At 32.8% G+C, this 19,336-nt stretch overlaps 1 protein-coding gene across 1 annotated transcript; it reads right to left on the minus strand.

Moving 5' to 3' along the window:
• Positions 1-7,321: 7,321 nt before the first annotated feature.
• On the minus strand, positions 7,322-16,399 carry LOC131873119 (monooxygenase 2-like). The gene is made up of 7 exons (XM_059216211.1): positions 16,228-16,399; positions 15,943-16,089; positions 15,529-15,594; positions 14,743-14,923; positions 14,342-14,570; positions 7,835-8,071; positions 7,322-7,638 (listed from the first exon to the last, which is right to left on the minus strand). The coding sequence occupies exons 1-7, from the start codon at positions 16,344-16,346 to the stop codon at positions 7,322-7,324; spliced, it is 1,296 nt and encodes a 431-aa protein (XP_059072194.1). The 5' UTR covers positions 16,347-16,399.
• Between the last annotated feature and the right edge of the window lie 2,937 nt (positions 16,400-19,336).

Genomic DNA, 19,336 nt, shown 5'->3' on the forward strand with positions numbered 1-19,336 from the left:
TAAAGGTGAGGTCTATTAGAGAGAATTTGATAGCAACACAGGATAGATAGAAGAATTATGCAGATGCTCATTGTGTGGACATGCATTTTTCGGTAGGAGACAAGATGTTTTTGAGAGTGTGTCTGTGAAAGAGTCATATCCATTATGGAAAAGGCTCTAAGTTGGCACCTCTATTTGTAGGACCTTATGAGATTTTGGAGGGGATTGGTCCTGTAGCATATCACCTTCCATTGCCAACTATCTTGTCCCACATACATGATGTGTTTCATGTGTGTATTTTGAGGCCTTATCAGATTCTGATACATCGCATGTTTTAGATTGGCTTTCATTGCAGGTCAAGGATGGGAAGATTTCTTTGGATCTCGTGTGCATTCTTCAATGTTGAGGGCTAACCCTCAAGGGTCAGGACATGGAATAGGTAAGGGTCTAATGGATCCGAGTGATGATTCTTCAGCGACATGGGAGGATAAGAGAGCTTTACCCTTATTTGTTCTCAAGCTTTCAAGAGTAAGCCTAGGAAAAGGGGAGAGGATGTAGTGTTCCTCCTAGATTTGCATTTTTATTTATGCATCGATAAGACTTATTCAGACATGTGGTTGATGCTTTGATAATTATTTATGACTCTATCTTTACCATTGATGATATCATTGAGGCTAGACACTTATGTGAACATATGTTATTTGATGATTCATGAGGATGATTGATACTATTGGATGTTTGGGTGATTGTTGCAAACATGTGCCTTAATGATATATGAGAGATGTGTTGTAATTTCTATCAACATATTCCCTCTATCTAGTGGAGTGTTGCAGTGAATTTCAGCTAGTTGTTTCATGTTGTATATTGATGATTAGTGTTTGTGGATTAAAGGGTTTATATACAATTATCTCTAGTTTATTATATGCAAGTTTCAAAGGTTCATATGAAGATTTGAGTGAGTTATGAATATTTGTGTTGTGACCATTTTTCTTGTTGTTCAGTGTTGTCAATGTTCAGTATTTTGCTCTATATTGTTCTGCATTGTAATATCTTGGTTTGCAGATTTGGGATTATGTTTGGGACTTTTCATAAGGTAATATCTTGGTTTCCATAAGTGACTTTTCCAAGTTGACAGTCAGTTCAATTAATGTTCTTGAAGTTTGGTATTATGATGATGTAATTCTAGTAATATTAAGTTGGTGTGGATGTTGCAGTAGTTCAAGATGCTTGTGGATATTTCTAGATCATATTTTATTCATGTTAGTGGTCTACATTGATCTGTGAGCATGTTATTGATGTTTTTTTAGTCCAATGGTATTATTCATTTTCTTGGCTGACATGGTGATTGTAGTGTGTTGCGGATGTTTGATGCATAATTATTGGAGGTGTTTCTTATTCAAGGTGGTGATTTAGGTCCATGCTATGTCTTAGCTAACATATTTTTGGTCCAAATATGATGTTGTAGCATGTATGGTTATATTTTGTATTTAGGTGATATGTGTTGAGGCAACCTTAATGATATTGGTCCAAGTTTGATGCCATGTATAAATTAATGTAATATCTTTGTTATTGGGTATGTTGCAAATGTGTGTGATGTGTGAATAAACTATTAATCTTTCGGTAGTAGAGAAAAAGTGTGAAGAAGTGTGAGAGATGGTATGTGCTTAACCGGAACTATAACCAGGCATAGAGGATGCTATTTCTCAGTTCACAATTTTCTGAAAGTGGTCTAAATCTATTTGTAAGGCAGTGAGCCTTCCCAGTGTTGTAGCCCTTTGTTATTTTTTAGCAGTGACCTCTAGGTAGTGTGCTTGAATGCATGTGCATTCCCCATTGTAATATTTCATGTACTTTTAACAAGGTATCATCATATCGTGAGTAGGTTCCCACTATGATTTTTCCCTTGACTGGGTTTTCCATGTCAAAATATTGGTACTATGTGTGTTCATGTTGTATTGTTGATTTATGCTTTCACTGCTAATTATCAAATCTGAGATTATTGTAAGTTGTTGTAAAATTTGGTGAAAATTGATTCACCCCCCTCCCCCGCTCTTAGTTTTGTGCCTCATTTTCATCAATTGGTATCAGAGCTAGTTCCTTTACAGAACTTTAACAACTTGAGGTAATCTGAGATGGCGACTGACAAGAAGGAGAGTCTAAGATTTGATGGAAAAAATTATTCTCTTTGGAAGAACCGGATCAAGTGTCACTTGAGATGCATTGGTGGAAATTACTTGAGAGATACAAAAAATATATATATTGTTCCTGCAAAAGGTTCTTCAACTCTGGATGAGACTAAGGAAGCCAAATACAATATCAGGGTTAAGAAATAATTATTGAGTGCTCTAACTGATTCTAAAATGATAAATGTAATAGAATTGTAGACTGCTCATGAGATCTACAAGAAATTGGAAACCCTATATGAAGGAGACAACTATGTGAAGATTGCTAATTAAAAATCCTGAAAGGAAAGTATGAGATGTTAAGGATGGGAAAAGATGAGAACATTACTTCCTCTATACAGAAGGTGAATGAACTTATGTGCAATATCAGATGTGCTAGTGGAAAGTTGGAAGAATCAGATATTGTTGCTAAAGTGCTGAGATCCTTACCTGCATCCTACAAAGATAAAGTTTTTCTATTGAGGAAATCTAGACCATGAGTGTTGTGACCAAAGACATGTTGATTGGTAAGATATCAACCTTTGAATTGACTAAATTTGGTGATTCTCTTCCTAAGGTAGAATTTGCATTCAATGCCATTGAATCTAGAAAGGACAAGCAAATATTTGATCCAAGTGAAAGTTCTTCAAATAGGATATCTAGATATGAGAAAGAGATGAAGGAAATTGAAGAAGAAGAGCGAGAGATTGAGGAGCTCAAAGTGTTGATTGCTAGAAGATTTCCTAAGGGAGCTTATAAGTATGAAGGGAAGTTCCCCCTCAAATTTTTTTCATGCAATAAGATGGACATTTTTCTTCAAGGTGTCTAGAAAGAGTTCCTAAGAAAACCTATAAGCCTAAATTTTAGAAGAGATGTTATTATGCTACTAATGAAGTTGTGACAGATGATGAATATGATAAATCAAATTCAAGTGATAATAAGTGGTTGTTCATTGCTATCAAGGAAGATGATCCAAAACCTACTAATTATGCTAGATGCATTCATGAGGAAAGAGCTTTGGCTACACAAGTTGAAGAGAAGGATGAATGGGTGATTGACAATGGATGGTCTCATCATATGACAGGTCATAAGAAAAAAGTTTGTGATCTTGGAAAAGTATGATGTTCGTGTTTTTAGGTTTGGTGATGACAAAGTTGGTATAATTCATGGTAGAGGTTCCATTTCTCTTGATGGTAAACACAATACTGATTATTTCTTGTATGTAGAAGTCCTAAAGCATAATATTTTGAGTGTTGGACAGATGGTTGACAAGGGATATGATCTTTAACTCAAGAATGGGAAGTGTAGAATCTTGAGTAGATCCGGAAATGAGTTGCATTAGGTACAAAGGTCCAAAAGGTAATATCTTTCACTTGAATCCTACTGGCAAAAGATACTTGATTACTCAAATTGTGGCATAGAAGGATGTGTCATGTAAATTTTGATAGCATGATTAGGATAACTTCTACTTAGGCAATAAGAGATCTTCCTAAATTGATGAAGCTTGCTAACTCTATATATAAAGAATGTCAATTGGGAAAGAAAAATAGAGTTTCTTCAAAATTAAAAAGCATTTTTGCAAAGGTTTGTTGGATCTTGTGCATACTAATGTGTGTGGTCCCTCTAGAGTCAGAAATTTGAAAAGAGTTAGATATTTCATGTTGTTGAATGATGATTATTCTAGGATGATGTGGGTTACTTTCTTAAGGGAGAAGTTTGAAGCTTTAGAGAAATTCAATAATTTGAAAGCAATGGTTGAGATAGAGACATGATTGAAGCTGAACTGTCTGAGATCTGACAAAGTTGGTGAATTCATGTCTAGTGAGTTCAATACATTCTTTAAAGAGCATGGGACAAAGAGAAAGTTATCCACTCTGATAACCCCTCACCAGAATAGAGTTGTGGAAAGGAAGAATAGAACCACTCAAGAATCTATTAGGACAATGATGATTGAAGGAAATGTTCTGCATGTCTATTGGAGAGAAGTTGTGAGTACTACTATTTACACTTTTAACCTAGTGCATATCAACGGTGATGCTGCTAAGACTCCTTATGAATTATGGTTTGGTCATACTCCTATGGATTTGTGGTAGTTGATAAACTCGCTAAGTTGGACCTTTTCATACTAGAAAAACCTTATTGATGGGAAACTTATAATTGCAAGAAAATTTATGTAGGGAATCTTTAGATTACATAGAGTTATCATAAAATAATCTCTAATAGGGATATGTAGAAGACTTCGAGGTTTTTGTAATCCTCTTTTTAGTAATGGGAACTAGATTGAATATAAGATAAAATTATAACCCAAAGGTAGATAATAAAATTAAAAGATTCAATCAAGTGCTAGAGAATTTATTATCAATGTATTGTAGGGATCTACATTATAAGTGGGAGGAGTACCTAACACTAGTCGAGTTTTCATACAATAATTATTCTCATGCCTTTGGTAAAAAATCTATCAAAATAGAAGAGTAGATTAATATGATTACAAAATTAGCTAGAAGATAGGATTAGCCTAAGGATAAAAATCTATCAAAATAGGATAGCAGATTAATATAATTAGAAAGATCAATTAGCTAAAATAAATGACATGATAAAAGATATATTGGTCTCAAGTGTACAATGTGAATTTTCTTTGTAGGAGATAAATTTATGTTAAGAGTGGAGCCACAAAAATCCCATTTTTTTAGCAAGGTTGCAAAGTTAGCACCAAGATATATGGGTCCTCTGAAGGTTTTAGAAGTTTTTAATCTAATTGCCTACATAGTAGCTCTACCACTAGCTCTATCTCATATGCATAATATATTCCATGTGTCTTATTTAAGAGGATATTTTACTTGTTTTGATCACATTCTTTATTGGAATGTTGTTTCAAGAGAGGTCACAATCAAGCATCTTAGAGTGATCAAGGTTCACAAGCTCCACCTAAATAAGAAAGATGCTACTTAATGCAAGGTATAATGGGACAAATATGTATAGGCAAGTGCCACCTAGGAGGATTATAATAAAATTATGTAGAATTTTGCAAATTTGTTTGATAATTAGACATTTTTCATAGCAATAAAAAAATACGAATATTTATGTTACTTTTATGTTGTCTGAAATTAATCATTTGGAATCAAGATTTTGAAGCAGGGGAAGATGATACATCCCACTTTTCCCTATCTCTCTAGGCTATGTTATTTTGTTGTTTATTTTAGTTCTATGCTTGAAAACATTAATTAGGATCAATTAGGATTTTTTTTAGTTTAACTTTCATGTCAGTTAAATATATAATGGATTGATGATTTTATGCAAACTTATGTCATAGAAATGGAAAGGAATACCATGTTTATATTTTAAAAGATTTATGTGGATGTATAACTTTCTATCAAACTAAGTACTCCACTAGTTTGATGAGGAGGAAGCAAGATAATATTTTACCCTTCAAATAAATAAATACCAAAGCCATCATCAGAATTGAGAACACACCTGCTATCTACATGATGATTGTTTTGGATTTGAATATTGCTTAGAGTTGATTGTATATTGTGTTTGACAAAGTTTTTAGTAAAGTTAAATTATTAGCATTCTTCATGATTTACTCTTTTTCTTGATTTGATGATTGATGTGTTTATATCCTCAATATGAATTTGTTCAAATTGAAAGGGTATGGTGTCTAATAATTTGACATACACATATCATGCATTATTTTTATATATATTATTGTTGTATATTTATAGTTCAAAGGATGAGTATAATTAGTTAAGAGCTTTTGGTTCATCCTTTGTAGGTCTTAAGATCAATTCCCTCTACATTGGCTACCCTAGGGATGGGCTTGTTTACCCTAGGGATGGGTTTGTTTGAGCCTAGTGTGCCACCTCAAGAGTTTATAGAAGGGAGAGTTTGCATTTTCTTCAGTTATGCTCTAGGTCATTTAACTGACCCTGTTGCTTACAATATATATGGAAGATCATAAATCTATATATAGATACTATGTTAAGATCCATGCAATGATCTGAGAGCTTAAGTCCACATAGTGGAGACAAGAATGGCATTAGAACATAATTACTTCATGTTAAGTTAAGTTATTGAGGTCATTTTTCATGTCTATGAGAGTGAATGGTATGGAAATCATGTACGAAAACTAGGAAGTATAATAGGGAGCTCAGAAAGAGGAAGGATCGAGTTAGAGAAAAAAGTGGTGAAACTCTTTTTTTTCTCAATTTAGTGGTATGTAAGTTACACTATCAACATTCTGCTCCAAAGAGAATGAACTTGAGAGCTTCTGTGACATATTTATACGAAAATTTGACTATTTTATTTTAAGTTTAAATATTTCTATATTTGTGAATTCTGAGAACTCATGTTAGAAAGTACTCATTTGAGTTATTCTTGTTCTCTGCATTAAGGAATTTCCTTTTCCTCAAGTGGTATTTTTTAACAATATGCTTCAAAACCCATAATAACTCTATGTCTCGATTAAACTTACTGGTTTATCTAGTATGAAATGTTATTCCAGATTTGTTTTGTCCTCTCGACATTGAATATAGGTTTAATAGTTGATGGGTTTCTTTTATAAACGCATGAATAAGACATATTCTATATTTGGTACTTATCTCTATGTTGACATATTACTTGAGGTTTAGTTTGTACCATATAATAGGATATATACCTTGTGTAACGGAAAAAACCCTAGTAGTGAAGTCGAAGATTACCATTCTTTGCCACTGTGGCTGATAGTATGATAAGCTTAGTAATGTTTAATGTTAAGTATTTAGTATTTTGGTTGAATGCACTACTATATATAGTATGATTCTTTAGATTAGTTCTTCCAATTGCTCACCAAAAAGTCGTAGAGACTGGATTCTAGAGAGGGCAGAGGCTTCCTTGATATGTGAATATGCATTGTCTTTCGCCTTATATAATAATTTCATAAAAATATGTTCACACATGGATGGACTCAAATAAATTTAAAATCTATTGGAAAATATCAAATAGGCTTTGCCAATTTTAATATGTGAGAATATATTATCTTGAATCCTAAAAACAAGAAATAAAATAATTTAGATTATTTCATAAGGAGATAGGCAAATAATTGGTAAGGATTCTGATAACATTGAGTTGGTTTCCTTAACCCATTTACTGTCTTACTATTCTTTACAACTTTCTTTTTTGAATGCAAATGTTTGTATTCACTCTCAGGAGTATTTGGCTTTCAGATTTCCACAGTCAAAGTCTGCAAAATGCCTTAAATATGACACGGAGAACAAGGGAAATAAAATCTTATCACGGGCAAAACGAATGAGTTTAGAGGATCCTTCATTCACAATTCCTATGATTAATGCTGCATTGACAAGGGTAAACACTCTCCATCTCCTCTCTTGCAAGTATTTGTTGAAACACCATTCTATCTTTTTCTCTTCTTCCTCTCCCCATTGTACTATGTTTATGCTTTTCATAGTTTCTCCAAGGCACCTTCGAAGCACTATTGCATCCTCCAAAGTAGAACATGCGCCTATAATAAATGAACCCAATTGCACACAGAATTAAAATCGTAATCCAATGCACTTATTCTTAAATAATAGCAATAAAAATGCAAAACTATTATTGTCAAATTAATAATACTATAAGGATTCTACTCTAAAAATTTAATAGACCTTAAGAAAAACCTACAAACCATATGGTAAAGGATAACTTCAAAGTAATTTTACCTTGACCAAGATCAGGGGTCATTGGATGGAGTGCATCTCCTACAAGTGTCACACTTCCATTTGCTTTACCAGGTAGGAGCTTCATCCATGGCCACACCAACCTCACCTTCATATCTGCATAACTAATGGATTCTGCTGGACTTGCTTTTACCAATTCTGCAAAGGGCTTTGGAAAATCATGGATCATGTCTAAGGTTGCATGTCGAATCTTTTCAGCATCACCAGAGATATTTGCATCTACAAAGTTAGAAATGAAACCCCAAAGAGAGTGAAATTATATTAATATTGGAATAATCTAACAACTTTAAGAGTAAGTTAAAGATCAACAATTGAATGTTTCAATCAATAAAAAATATGACTAGTAAAGATTTTTCGTTACAATATGATAAATCTATTTGTATTATAATTTTAGTCCTCAAATTTATGTATCTTTGGATGAAACTGACAAGGAGCCAAATTCACTTATATTTCATTTATTTGGACGAAATCCATTAAATCAAAGTAAACAAGTGTCACAATAGTATTTTATTAATGTAATAAGTATATAAGATTTTAACTTTATGTAATTATATTTGGTTGTTTGAATTAACTAATTTGATTTATATAATCTAAAAATGGAAATAATCAATCTATTTGAATTATAATTGAAACTTATAATAATCTCTAATTCTATTCCACTTATAAATGAAATAATATTAAATTACATGAGAATAACCCTAACCTAATTTAAAAAATAATTTTAATGTCATATAGATAAACATTTGGATTCTTATAATATTATAGTTAATTCATAGTTCTAAACTAATAACATGTAAATTTTCCAAGCCAATTAGATTAGAGAAAAATATATTTTTATAATTTAGAAACTTAAAAATCATGCATCTTAACTTTATAAAAAGTTAAAAACATATATCAAAACAAAAAATTCATAGTTAATTCATAGTTCTAATTCATGGAGAAACAATTGAATAATAAAGAGTTAAATAATTAATGTTTGTTGAACCTGTTGGTCTCATGAATATACTACCTTTGCCTTCTCTACTATGTGTAATGATAAAACAAGTAAAAAAAGTTACTTCTTATCATTTTCCCTTCAAAATTATTTTTAATGGAAATTTATATATTTTTAATGGAAATCTAAACTAAATTTTTAACAAGTGGCACATAACATCCCTAATTTGTTGGAGCAATTTCTAGTCCTTATAATGAGAATGGAGTCAAAATGATAAAGAATATAATATGAGAGGATTAGATAAAGTAAAGGAAAAGCTAAATCGAAAGTGACTTATTAAGAAAGACCCATATTCTTCAATTGTTATTTAGATCTCTTACTCACTTTTGGTGTTATAAATGAAATAAATGTGTCGATCAAATATCTTAAAGATCGACTAGCCTACATTTGAAATTTGTGACTCCAAAAGTATAAAAATGTAGTTCTTACAACCAATGTTCTGATTAATAAAAGTGGGATAGGCCTAAACCTTTAAAAAACTACACAGCAGGCGGACACAAGGTAGGAACTCACAAGATGGGAGACCACCAAGACCAAAGACACCAAAAAAATAAAGACCTTTGTTTGAAATGAGGCTTTTGACTGGAGCACACAAGTAGTGGAAATAAAGGTCTCGAGGCCCAATATTACTTAATCAGAACAAAGGGGATTAGGACAAAACCCCAAACCATTTTCCAAAAAAAAATCCCTACACTAAAAACATACCAACCAAAGAAACAAAAGACTAAACATGGGTTTTGAGAGGAATTCTACAACCGGTTGCGAAAGGGACCACCTTAAACAAAGACAGCCTCAGTCAAGGAGGGAGATAACAATGAAATGGAGACACCCATTTAAAAACCTTTGCTTGGAAAGAAACCTTGCAAACAAAGCTAAGTGAAACATCTCAATAAGTCCATTTATAGAAATGCCTCTAAGAATCAGGGGCTTGGAAGAAACAAGCATAAGGGAAGAGGCCTCCACTAAAGCAACAAGACCCCTGACCATCCTACAAATAGAAGGCCAAAAACACATCTATCTGGGAGGATACCCAGGAGGATGGGGAAGGGAGGAGGCATGTGCCAAGACCCTAGAGGATAACATCCATCGAATGAAGTTGGTATTTTCCACAAGAACGGGCATGGAAAAAGAAGAGAACACTCTAGTTAAATGCTCATAAGGTAACTAACCCTCATTGTGCAACCAATTCTATCCCACAACTTGCAACAACAACTATACTCCAAAAGGAACACCATCATTCACATAAAAGACACAGCCTCATAACTCCCCCAACACTCACCACCAGAAAACAAAAAAATATCAAAACCAATATATTAATCAAGGCAACCTAAAACCCATTCCAAGAAGAAATGGGAAGCAAGGAGACCAAAAAAATATAGAGAAGGAGCCCTTGTAACCTACCAAAAATCCACCTCAATAGGAACATGAGCAATGTTGTGGGAACTTATCACCTTAGAAGGGTCAAGAACAACAAAAAACATAGCAACCACCTAAATAGGTTTTGTGAAATCAATTCCCACCACAATAGCCCCAACTAACAAGTCAATAATCTAAATCCCTAGTACCACAAATTACACACCCATGAATCTACCAATAGACCCACAACCAATCTAGCAAAAAAATAACCAAGCCAACCAAATATGGGTGTAAGGAAGTAGAGAGCTCCTAAAGCACAGGCACCCATGATGAGGAAGAAACCCCAAAAGAGAAACATGAGGGACTCAATGAAACCCCAAGGGGACAAGAGAAACATCCTACCCCCAAGAGACATCCCACCGGGCAGACATATGATCTAAAACAATGCATGAAGAACAAAGGAACTCATAGAAAGGGGTAAACAAACACCCATCTAAAGCCACCTTGTAGACAAAATCCTAAACACCATCCACTAGATAGGAATAATCCCATGCACCATCTTTCAAGGATACCAAACACTCCCACAAAGCCTAGCCACCAAGCACAAAATCAAATTTTCCTAAATAAACTATGTTAAATTTTGATAGTTCTTCCAAAGGTAAATCAGGTCAAGCAAGTGAGGATGGCATCATAAGAGATAAAAAAGAAATCTTGTGCTTGTTTATGTGACCAATCGACGAGTCCATAATTCCAACTTTGTTGACGTGGCAACAGGCTTCTCAGAAAATCATTATTGAAGGGGACTCAAAATGTAATCCAGATCCCTCATGATGAAGCATCCCTAGGTTATCCCATGAAAGATATAATATTTAAATCCTACTACATTCTTTTCACCATCAGAAAAGTTAGATTGATCCATGCCCTTAGGGAGGTGAACAAGTCAATTGATGGATTGGCTAACCTGGGTTGCTACACTACTTCTTTGAAAATGTGGACTTGCATGAACAATCTCCCAGTTGATGTTTATGTCACAATCCATGATGATATAATCACATATATGATTTAAATAATTTTTCTATGTTAATTATTATCTTTTCTAGTGCTTATTGTCATCATAACATAGTGGGAAATATGCCTATTAATTTATGGAATAGGATTTCTATTTTAAATTTCTCTATTGTTTGTCATTTTCTTATTTTAAGCTTGATTTATCCTATTTTTATTTCTTTCAAGTTACCTATTTTTTGTGGTCCTTGGCCTACTAGAGGAGAGATTTAATTTAGACTAAGACTGATAATTATGAGTCCCTTAAAAAAGATGAGGTACTTTGGCCTGCATGATGGAGAGGTTATTTTACCTCCTACATTGAGTCTATGAAAGGCCATGACCCCTTTGTCTTCATTAATTTTCCCATTCTTGGAATGAAGGGAAGGTTTCTATTGGGGGTGTCTTTCACTATTTTTATGAAACTCATTGTGGCTTCGACTAGGGTCTTGTTCGAAGGGGAGGCATTCCATAAAGAACCCAAAGGGAATTCCAAGGAGGACTTTAAGAGATTTTTTGGTGGGTGATGAGAGAATATCTTAGCTGCAAAGTGGTTTCAAAGGAGAAGATCTCCTAGGTGAATGGAAGGATGTTGTTTTTATACTAAAGTATGTTACTCTAGATGGTAGGTACAAAAGGTTCCATTCTCAACCTTTTCCTATAATGAATCACTTTAGGTATGGTGTTAAGATGAACTTCTCATTCTGGATTTTCTTGTTTGTCTCAATTGATTAGTGTGACTAATTTGATGGATGTGTTATCCCTTCACCAAGGGATAATACTTAAACTATACAACTTTCATTTGTCTTTGTCCCCTGATAATGGCCTCAAATGAACCTTACTAGTCCTCATTTGAACCCTATGCTATTTGTGGAGTTATTGAATTTCCCAGAGACTAAGTGTAGAGGTACCTCTAGTATTTATAAGGTTACTTACTCTAAATCATTCTCTACCAATGTCAATCTCCAACATACCACCAAAATGAAGAACATGTATTCTCATGTTCAGCCTTAGAAAGAAAGTAATGTGGGTGGTCTTGTGAACCAGGAGGTCATCTTCAATTACTATTCTTCTTCTTGGACTACCGACTTTGAATGGACACAAAAAGACTCCCTCTCTAATGCATCTAAGTTTGCCCCTAATCCTTCATTGTGGACCCTGGGTTCCACTCCACCCTCCACTATTTCTTACCTTGGTAAACTACGTTTGGTGGAGGTGGTGAATAAATTTAATGAATTTTACAACACCTAAAACAAGAAGAATGAGATTATTAGATGACTTTTGGCCCAACTTCACACTGCTAAAATGAAAATCAATAGATCGGAGGCTCTAGCTTAGACGAATGTGAGGGAGGGGGGTGGGTCCATGGATGATAAGGATGATAGAATTTAAGCTGCAATAAATGATTCAATTGAGAGAATCAATAGATTGGAAACTCTAGGTGCATAGTTTAAGGTCTTAAGCACTAAGGTGGCCTTGGAGAAAGAAAGGAATAATATGGAGAGGGTTATATCTTCTATCCAAGGCAATCAAGATGTGTTGAAAGAAAATTAGAAGATATTGTCACTTTTAGTAGGGATATGGAAAACAAGATGTCAACTTCAATCTAGGTACTCTAGAAAGAGCTTGAGTATAGAGATGCTAAGAGGAAGAGGCCCTTGGAGGTTGTTATTGTTGGTGATATCTAGGAGCTATCTGGTAAAACTATTAATGCTAATTTTGACTCCCCTACTATTACTCCTACAAAGGATAAAATCAAGAGACTCATTTTGAGGTAAACGAGAGGATATTATCCAAGATTGGCAAGTTGTTAAAGCCCCTAGTTTGTAGATAATTTGTTTGTGTCTTCTAGGGGTTGTTTTTGGGTTTTGCTAGGTTTCGGTGTAGTGTTGTTTTTCTTTTTATTTCTATTTAGTTTTGGTTTTGGTTTTTGTTGTGTTTGCTTGTCCTTAATGTTAGGTTTTTGCATATCTTGTCAGACCCCCTTCTTCTTTCATTTGGCTATTATGTAAGGGTTTGGTCCCTCTCCTACTTTATCTAATTAGAACATTTCTTATAACTTATAGCTCAATATTCAAGCAAGATCATTATCTTGCATACTCTCTTATAGAATACATCTTTATTTTTATAGATGATCTTAGAGTCTATACTTCTATATGGTATATGATCCATTTCCATGCAAAGCCCTTATTAGATCTTACTGCAAAGCTATTCCCAAATGAGACATTTCATTATAGGTTATTTTTTTGCATGTTTTGGAGGATATTTGAACTTACAATTGAGCCCCAGATAATTAAGAAATTTCATATTGACTTTCATTTTGTCTAAATTTGACACTTTTCAACATAAAGTTACAAGGGTTTCAAATTAGAGGAGGTTACAAAATCTTAATAGTAGCTAATTTTTTGGATTAGATTGGCCAAAAAAAACCTACCACTACATACAAAAGGTGCAAAAGGCCCAAAAACTATAGGAATTCCTACCAAATCTTAAATTTTCATCATTATTACTCAAGGAAACTGAAGAAATCTATCTCAGTATTCTATCTATATGAATCTGTACATATATGTACTTGGACATACAGTCTATACAATCTATATAGGTGTCTACATCAATGAACTACTAATTCTATTAGTACAAGTTTAGCATATCTAGAGGAATATTCTTCCACTTGCATTACTTCTATATAGTTTATATTAGTGTAAATTCTCAATATTACATTCTTTACTACTTAGTTTGTTAGTGATTATGACAATTTTGGATATTATACAATTGCTCCAATTGTATATCTCCATATATATTACCTTCATTGTTCGACCTCTAACCTTATAATTTTTTTCCGTAGCATCTAATTTTCATGATTTTTGTGGCATTAGAAAGTTATTGATGGGTTCTATCATTGTACCCATGCACTTTTTCTAGATTCATCCCTAGACATGAAATTATTTTATTAGCTACATTTATACTTAACTTTATATTAGGTTGCCACATTTTCTATGATTTATCCAAATAATTGAAAGAAAAGAAAAATTTGATAAAAATAAAATTAAGGTTAACCTTTTTAACGGATCAACAATTATAGATAAGAATTGTACCTTGAAGTTGTGATCTTCTTGTTAAAAACCAATAAACTTGTTTGTCTGTGCAAGGAATGAATCCTGCTCTTAATCCTCTATCCCAAACTTGTGAATGGAATTTTTCCAACTGGTGACTCTCTGCATATGTCACCATGCCTCGAATAGCAATACGTCCTGAAGACTTTGCTGGTGGTATACCCATGAAACTCCCAACTACTGAGTAAACTCCATCACAACCTATTAATATCTAGAGGGAATACGTACATAAAAATAATCATGATTAATTAATATAGATGGTTAAGAAATTGATGTCAATTGAATAATAAATATCTAATTTTGTTAATAAAATGGATTTTTCAATTATTAAATAAAATAATATTTAAAAATGATTTGTGCAAAAATAAATGAGGAATATTTACCTTTGTTGTAATAGATTGTCCATCTTCAAGTTTTAGTGAGGTTAAAGAAGATGGGTTCTTCTTATTTATTAAAACAACTTTGGAACTGAATCTAATAGTCCCCTTAGGCAATTCTTTAGCAAGTGTTTCTATGAGCTTGATTCTTTCTATACATCTCGATTCCATCATCGTAGTTAATCCACTGAAATACAAATTAGATTATCTATTAGTAAAATTCATATTCAAAATTTATGTGACTAACTTTGTATTATTGTTCCTTGATCATATATCAAATTAAAATTAAATAAAATTGAACAGTAAACATAAAGATATCTTAAAATAGATACTAAAGAAAGGATTCTAGAATCTATTATGAAAGAAGAAAAAATGAGTTTGACATAAAGACTTTTTAAACATTTTATATTTTAATACTAAAAAATATATCATATGTCTAAACCATATTCAATATTGAAAAAAAAAAAAATTAATAATTCAATGAAAAATAAATATAATAAAAAATAAAAACCAAAACTTCAAATTTATTTTATAAGAAATATAATTTACTATAAATAGATCAATAAGAATTAATATCTCTGAAACTATTCAGTTTCTTTCCTTTTCAATCACATTTCACAATACCTTATCAAACAAGTCTTTCCTTCTCAATCACTGTGCACAATATCTTATCAAACAATTAATTCAACAATTACGAAATCAACCTCGAATGACAGGTATCAAACTTATTAGATTACTCTGTGCGTGCGAGAAATATAATAAAATAAGTACTTTGTGTTTCATTGTAATCACCCTTTAGTCTTCTTTATGAGTTGAACTGCCTTTTTCATCCCAGTACAATTTGACGAGCCACGAATTCTGCACAACAAAGAAAATAATTTATGTTAAAACCTCCCTCCTATAATAATAACATAAACAATCACATTTGCCACTATCCATCGAAAGATCAACATTTTATCTTGCAAGTAAAAGTAAGTGCCTTATTACAAACCCCAAAAAAATCTTACAACATAATGTAAATCTACAAAAAGATACAGATTGTCCATCAAATCGATATCTAGAATAAACAAAATACCCATCATTTTGATCTTACAACATAGTTCAAATCTGAAAAAAAGGACACAGATTTAGATCTTACAACATAGTTTAAATCTAGAAAAAAAGACAGGTTATGCATCAAAGTGATATTTTGAAAAAGAAAAATACCCATCAAGTTGACGATAGTTTGGGCGAAGTGAGTCTGCAACACCAAGAGCATCAAGAGCTTTCCATGCATTTGCCCACATAACGAAGGCAGCCCCACTAGTTCTAAGGTTACTGGCCTTCTCAAGTACTAGGCTCTTTACACCCAACCTGGATGTTCCACTAAACATGTCAGTCCATACATCTACATAATATAAGGAACCCTAATTTCAATATCCACAATCACATTCATTTTTAGCACCCAATTACAATCAGTTAAACCTAAAAATGAGAAAACAAGAGATTTACCTATGCAGGGCAAGGGCTGTGGCAAGGCCTCCAACTCCTCCTCCTACAATCACAATGTCATGGACATTCTCATACAAATATTCTTCATTACCATTGAGGGGTTCCCTTAAGTTCTCCATAGAATCTGATATATATTTCACTGAAAGGAAAGATATGTTACTGTAACAAAAATGCTTACACTGTGAATCATACAGCAATGCATGAGCACCTGTGTAGATTTATATAGAAGAACTACAGTTTCCTCACATTGAATTCAGAAACGTTGTGATCTGTAAAGTTGTTTCCCTCGTGAAGCAAAAGTCAATTTTGATTTTATGTTTGACTAAATAAGGGACACGTTTTAGGGTGTTTGGTTTTGAATAACCAATGCTTAGAACTTTGACTGTCTAATTTAATATAATTGTCATAAAATTTAGGGATATGGATGGTCGTTTGCCATTATTGCTGTGACGTTTCTTGTCAGACATGCAATATAAGAAAGATTCGTGCTTTATAATCTTCAGTCTCGTTCACCATTTGTTAAAAAGGTAGATTCTTTTGCTCTTTTGATCCTGACAATCAGGTATGAACTCTTTATGCTCTTCGAAGTCTTATTTACCATTGCCATATAAGTCAAATTTTATTAAAAATGAACTACTACAAAAAGAAGTTTATTTAGTTTTGTGTTTATTTAGTTTATTTAGTTTTGTGTTTTGGAATTAGTCAAGATGCTTCTCCCTTTGAGGTGATATATTCGTTGTCTTCTTTGACAATTACTCTTTAAATATAGGAGTGTTTGACTTGGATACTATCATTTTCCATTTTTTGACTGAGTCTGTTTTATATGCTGGATTATTTCAATATGTATCCCCAGCGTGTACAAGGCAACTCTTTTCTGCGGGTGAATCTCATGAAGACAGTTTTATATGCTTTTATTTTGACCTGGTTAGCATGGCATTTATTATTTATATATATATGATGGACCAAATAGCTTATATTTTTATATCATTTTGGACATATTATAGTTTTTGTTTTTTAATAATAATGTATACATATTATTTATTGAGTTGATATAGGTATACAATGCATTTCTATTTTTGTTATTGTTTATTTTTAAGATTAATATTTATTTAAAGTTCTTTTTATTTTTATTTTAGACCATAGATCAGATTCACATTGAGGAGAAATTGTAGAAACGGTATCTTATGTTCTAAAATTTAAATGCAAATATAGGTAAATTTTATCTCTCCTTTCAATCATTGTATGGTATTGATTAGAAGTAAAATAAGTAAAATGAGTTTTGAAAGGCACCCAAAACTTTTGTGGTGTAGAAAATTGTATACGTCTTTCACACTCAATTTGGACTCACTTTGGTGGTTATGCATAGTGTACTTGATTCATATTTTATTCTGCTTAACTTCAAAATTGTTTCTAGAAGCTCAATGCAATCTCATACTCAACAATCTTTGTTCTAGCCTAAACTGATGGGACTAGGGCATTTAGCGCCCTTATCTTGGTGGACTAGGGTTCCTAGCACCTTTGTTGTGTTAGTTTGGCCCCAAATTTGAAATTACAATAGTTGTCTTTGTAAGTAGTAGGAAAGTGCTTCCGATGTTGGTCTCCCTCGAAAATTAAATCTGAAAAAGATGTAACTTGCAATTAAATGCAACTCCCTCTCTCATTTGAACTCTAAGTCTTAGGATTATCATTCTATGAGCATTCAATCAAGCATTAATTCAATACAAGTCTGCAATCAAGTAATCAAGCTTCAACAATCATGATCAAGTTTTATGTGTTCCTCTATGATAAAGACCTACATTAACATCAAACAAGTAATATCAAGATTTATATAAGACTTAAAGACAATGGTTTTATATCAAATGTAACATTTATCATTTCAAGCATTTCTATTAAGGTTTCAAACTTTTTCCTCTCTAAGGACAAGCTCTCTTTTCATCAATCATTGCTATAGTAAAGGTGTCAATAGAAACATAAGGTTTGACTCAAGCAAGCCCTTATACAACGCAGCCATTTTTTCCCTTTTCATGTGTGTAGGTTCATATCCAATCATAAATTATGCTACATGCTAGAATAATACATTGTTTGGGAGTTTCTTACCTACTGTATTTTCTCTTCATGATTGTGGACAACACTATTGGCATCTCCTAACACAATTAGCATTCACTACTTCCTTATCTATTTATTCAAACAATCATCAAAACAAATTTTTCCAGTACATCTTCTATTACTGCTTACAAACAAGAAATCAAATAGAAGAGAATTCTAGCAAGAACAAAACACACCACTTGTTGTCAACTTCACTTCTTACATGCCACCTTGATGAATTATCCACATATCATCTTTATAGAATGGAATAGGTATTTATGTAGAGAGAATGCATACCAAGATGTGTAGAGGAAAAAAAAAAATTCACAGTAGAAAAATACCTTGGTGTACACTTAAAGACAAAATTTTAATCACAACCAATATGTTCTTTTAAAAATTTACCCAAAAACTTGTCTTAGCCTCGACAACTACCGCAAGATTTTCTCATTGCTGGAAACGAAAGATGGGCTTGTCATCGCCCATAGTTCAAGAATTTTATCACAACATTGAATCACCAAGTAGGCATTATTTGAAGAACTAGTGAATTTTCTTTCACAATAATAAGTCATCTAGTCTTTACATGACTTTAAAGACATAGAACTAGTTTTGAGACAATAGTGAAATTAAAAGTCTCAAAAGAGACCCTTACAAAATTGTCACAATAGCAACAAAATCCTCTAAAGGATAATTAACGGTGCCACATCTATCATACCAATACGTATGACACTTATCCTTGTTGAAATATCGGTCTTACCCTAGTTTAATTCTTGTAATCAAGGTACAAACCACCAAGATGATCTATCTAATGAGGCATTTGATGAGGATATACTAGATGCAACACATTGTGGTATCAATTAGAATGGGGTTTTTTTTCCTCTCAAACCTCCAAGCTCTCAAGAGATGTTTGGTTGATTGGCTCTAGTGTAAGTGAACATATTACTAGTAATAAAGAGTTGTTTGATAATCTTACTACTCAACCTAATAGAGATATAATTTGGATGGAAAATGATAATGAGTTTTTTGT

This window comes from Cryptomeria japonica, unplaced genomic scaffold (genome assembly GCF_030272615.1).
Source record: "Cryptomeria japonica unplaced genomic scaffold, Sugi_1.0 HiC_scaffold_1067, whole genome shotgun sequence".
Taxonomy (NCBI): Eukaryota; Viridiplantae; Streptophyta; class Pinopsida; order Cupressales; family Cupressaceae; genus Cryptomeria; species Cryptomeria japonica.

Excerpts from the sequence above, each read along its gene's own strand:
- LOC131873119 (XM_059216211.1), bottom strand. The coding sequence starts at position 16,346 with ATGGAGAACTTAAGGGAACCCCTCAATGGTAATGAAGAATATTTGTAT. Across the intron at positions 16,090-16,227 it reads ACAGCCCTTGCCCTGCATAG|GTTGGGTGTAAAGAGCCTAG; the intron begins GTAAATCTCTTG and ends TGGAACATCCAG. Across the intron at positions 7,639-7,834 it reads GACCCCTGATCTTGGTCAAG|GCGCATGTTCTACTTTGGAG; the intron begins GTAAAATTACTT and ends CATTTATTATAG.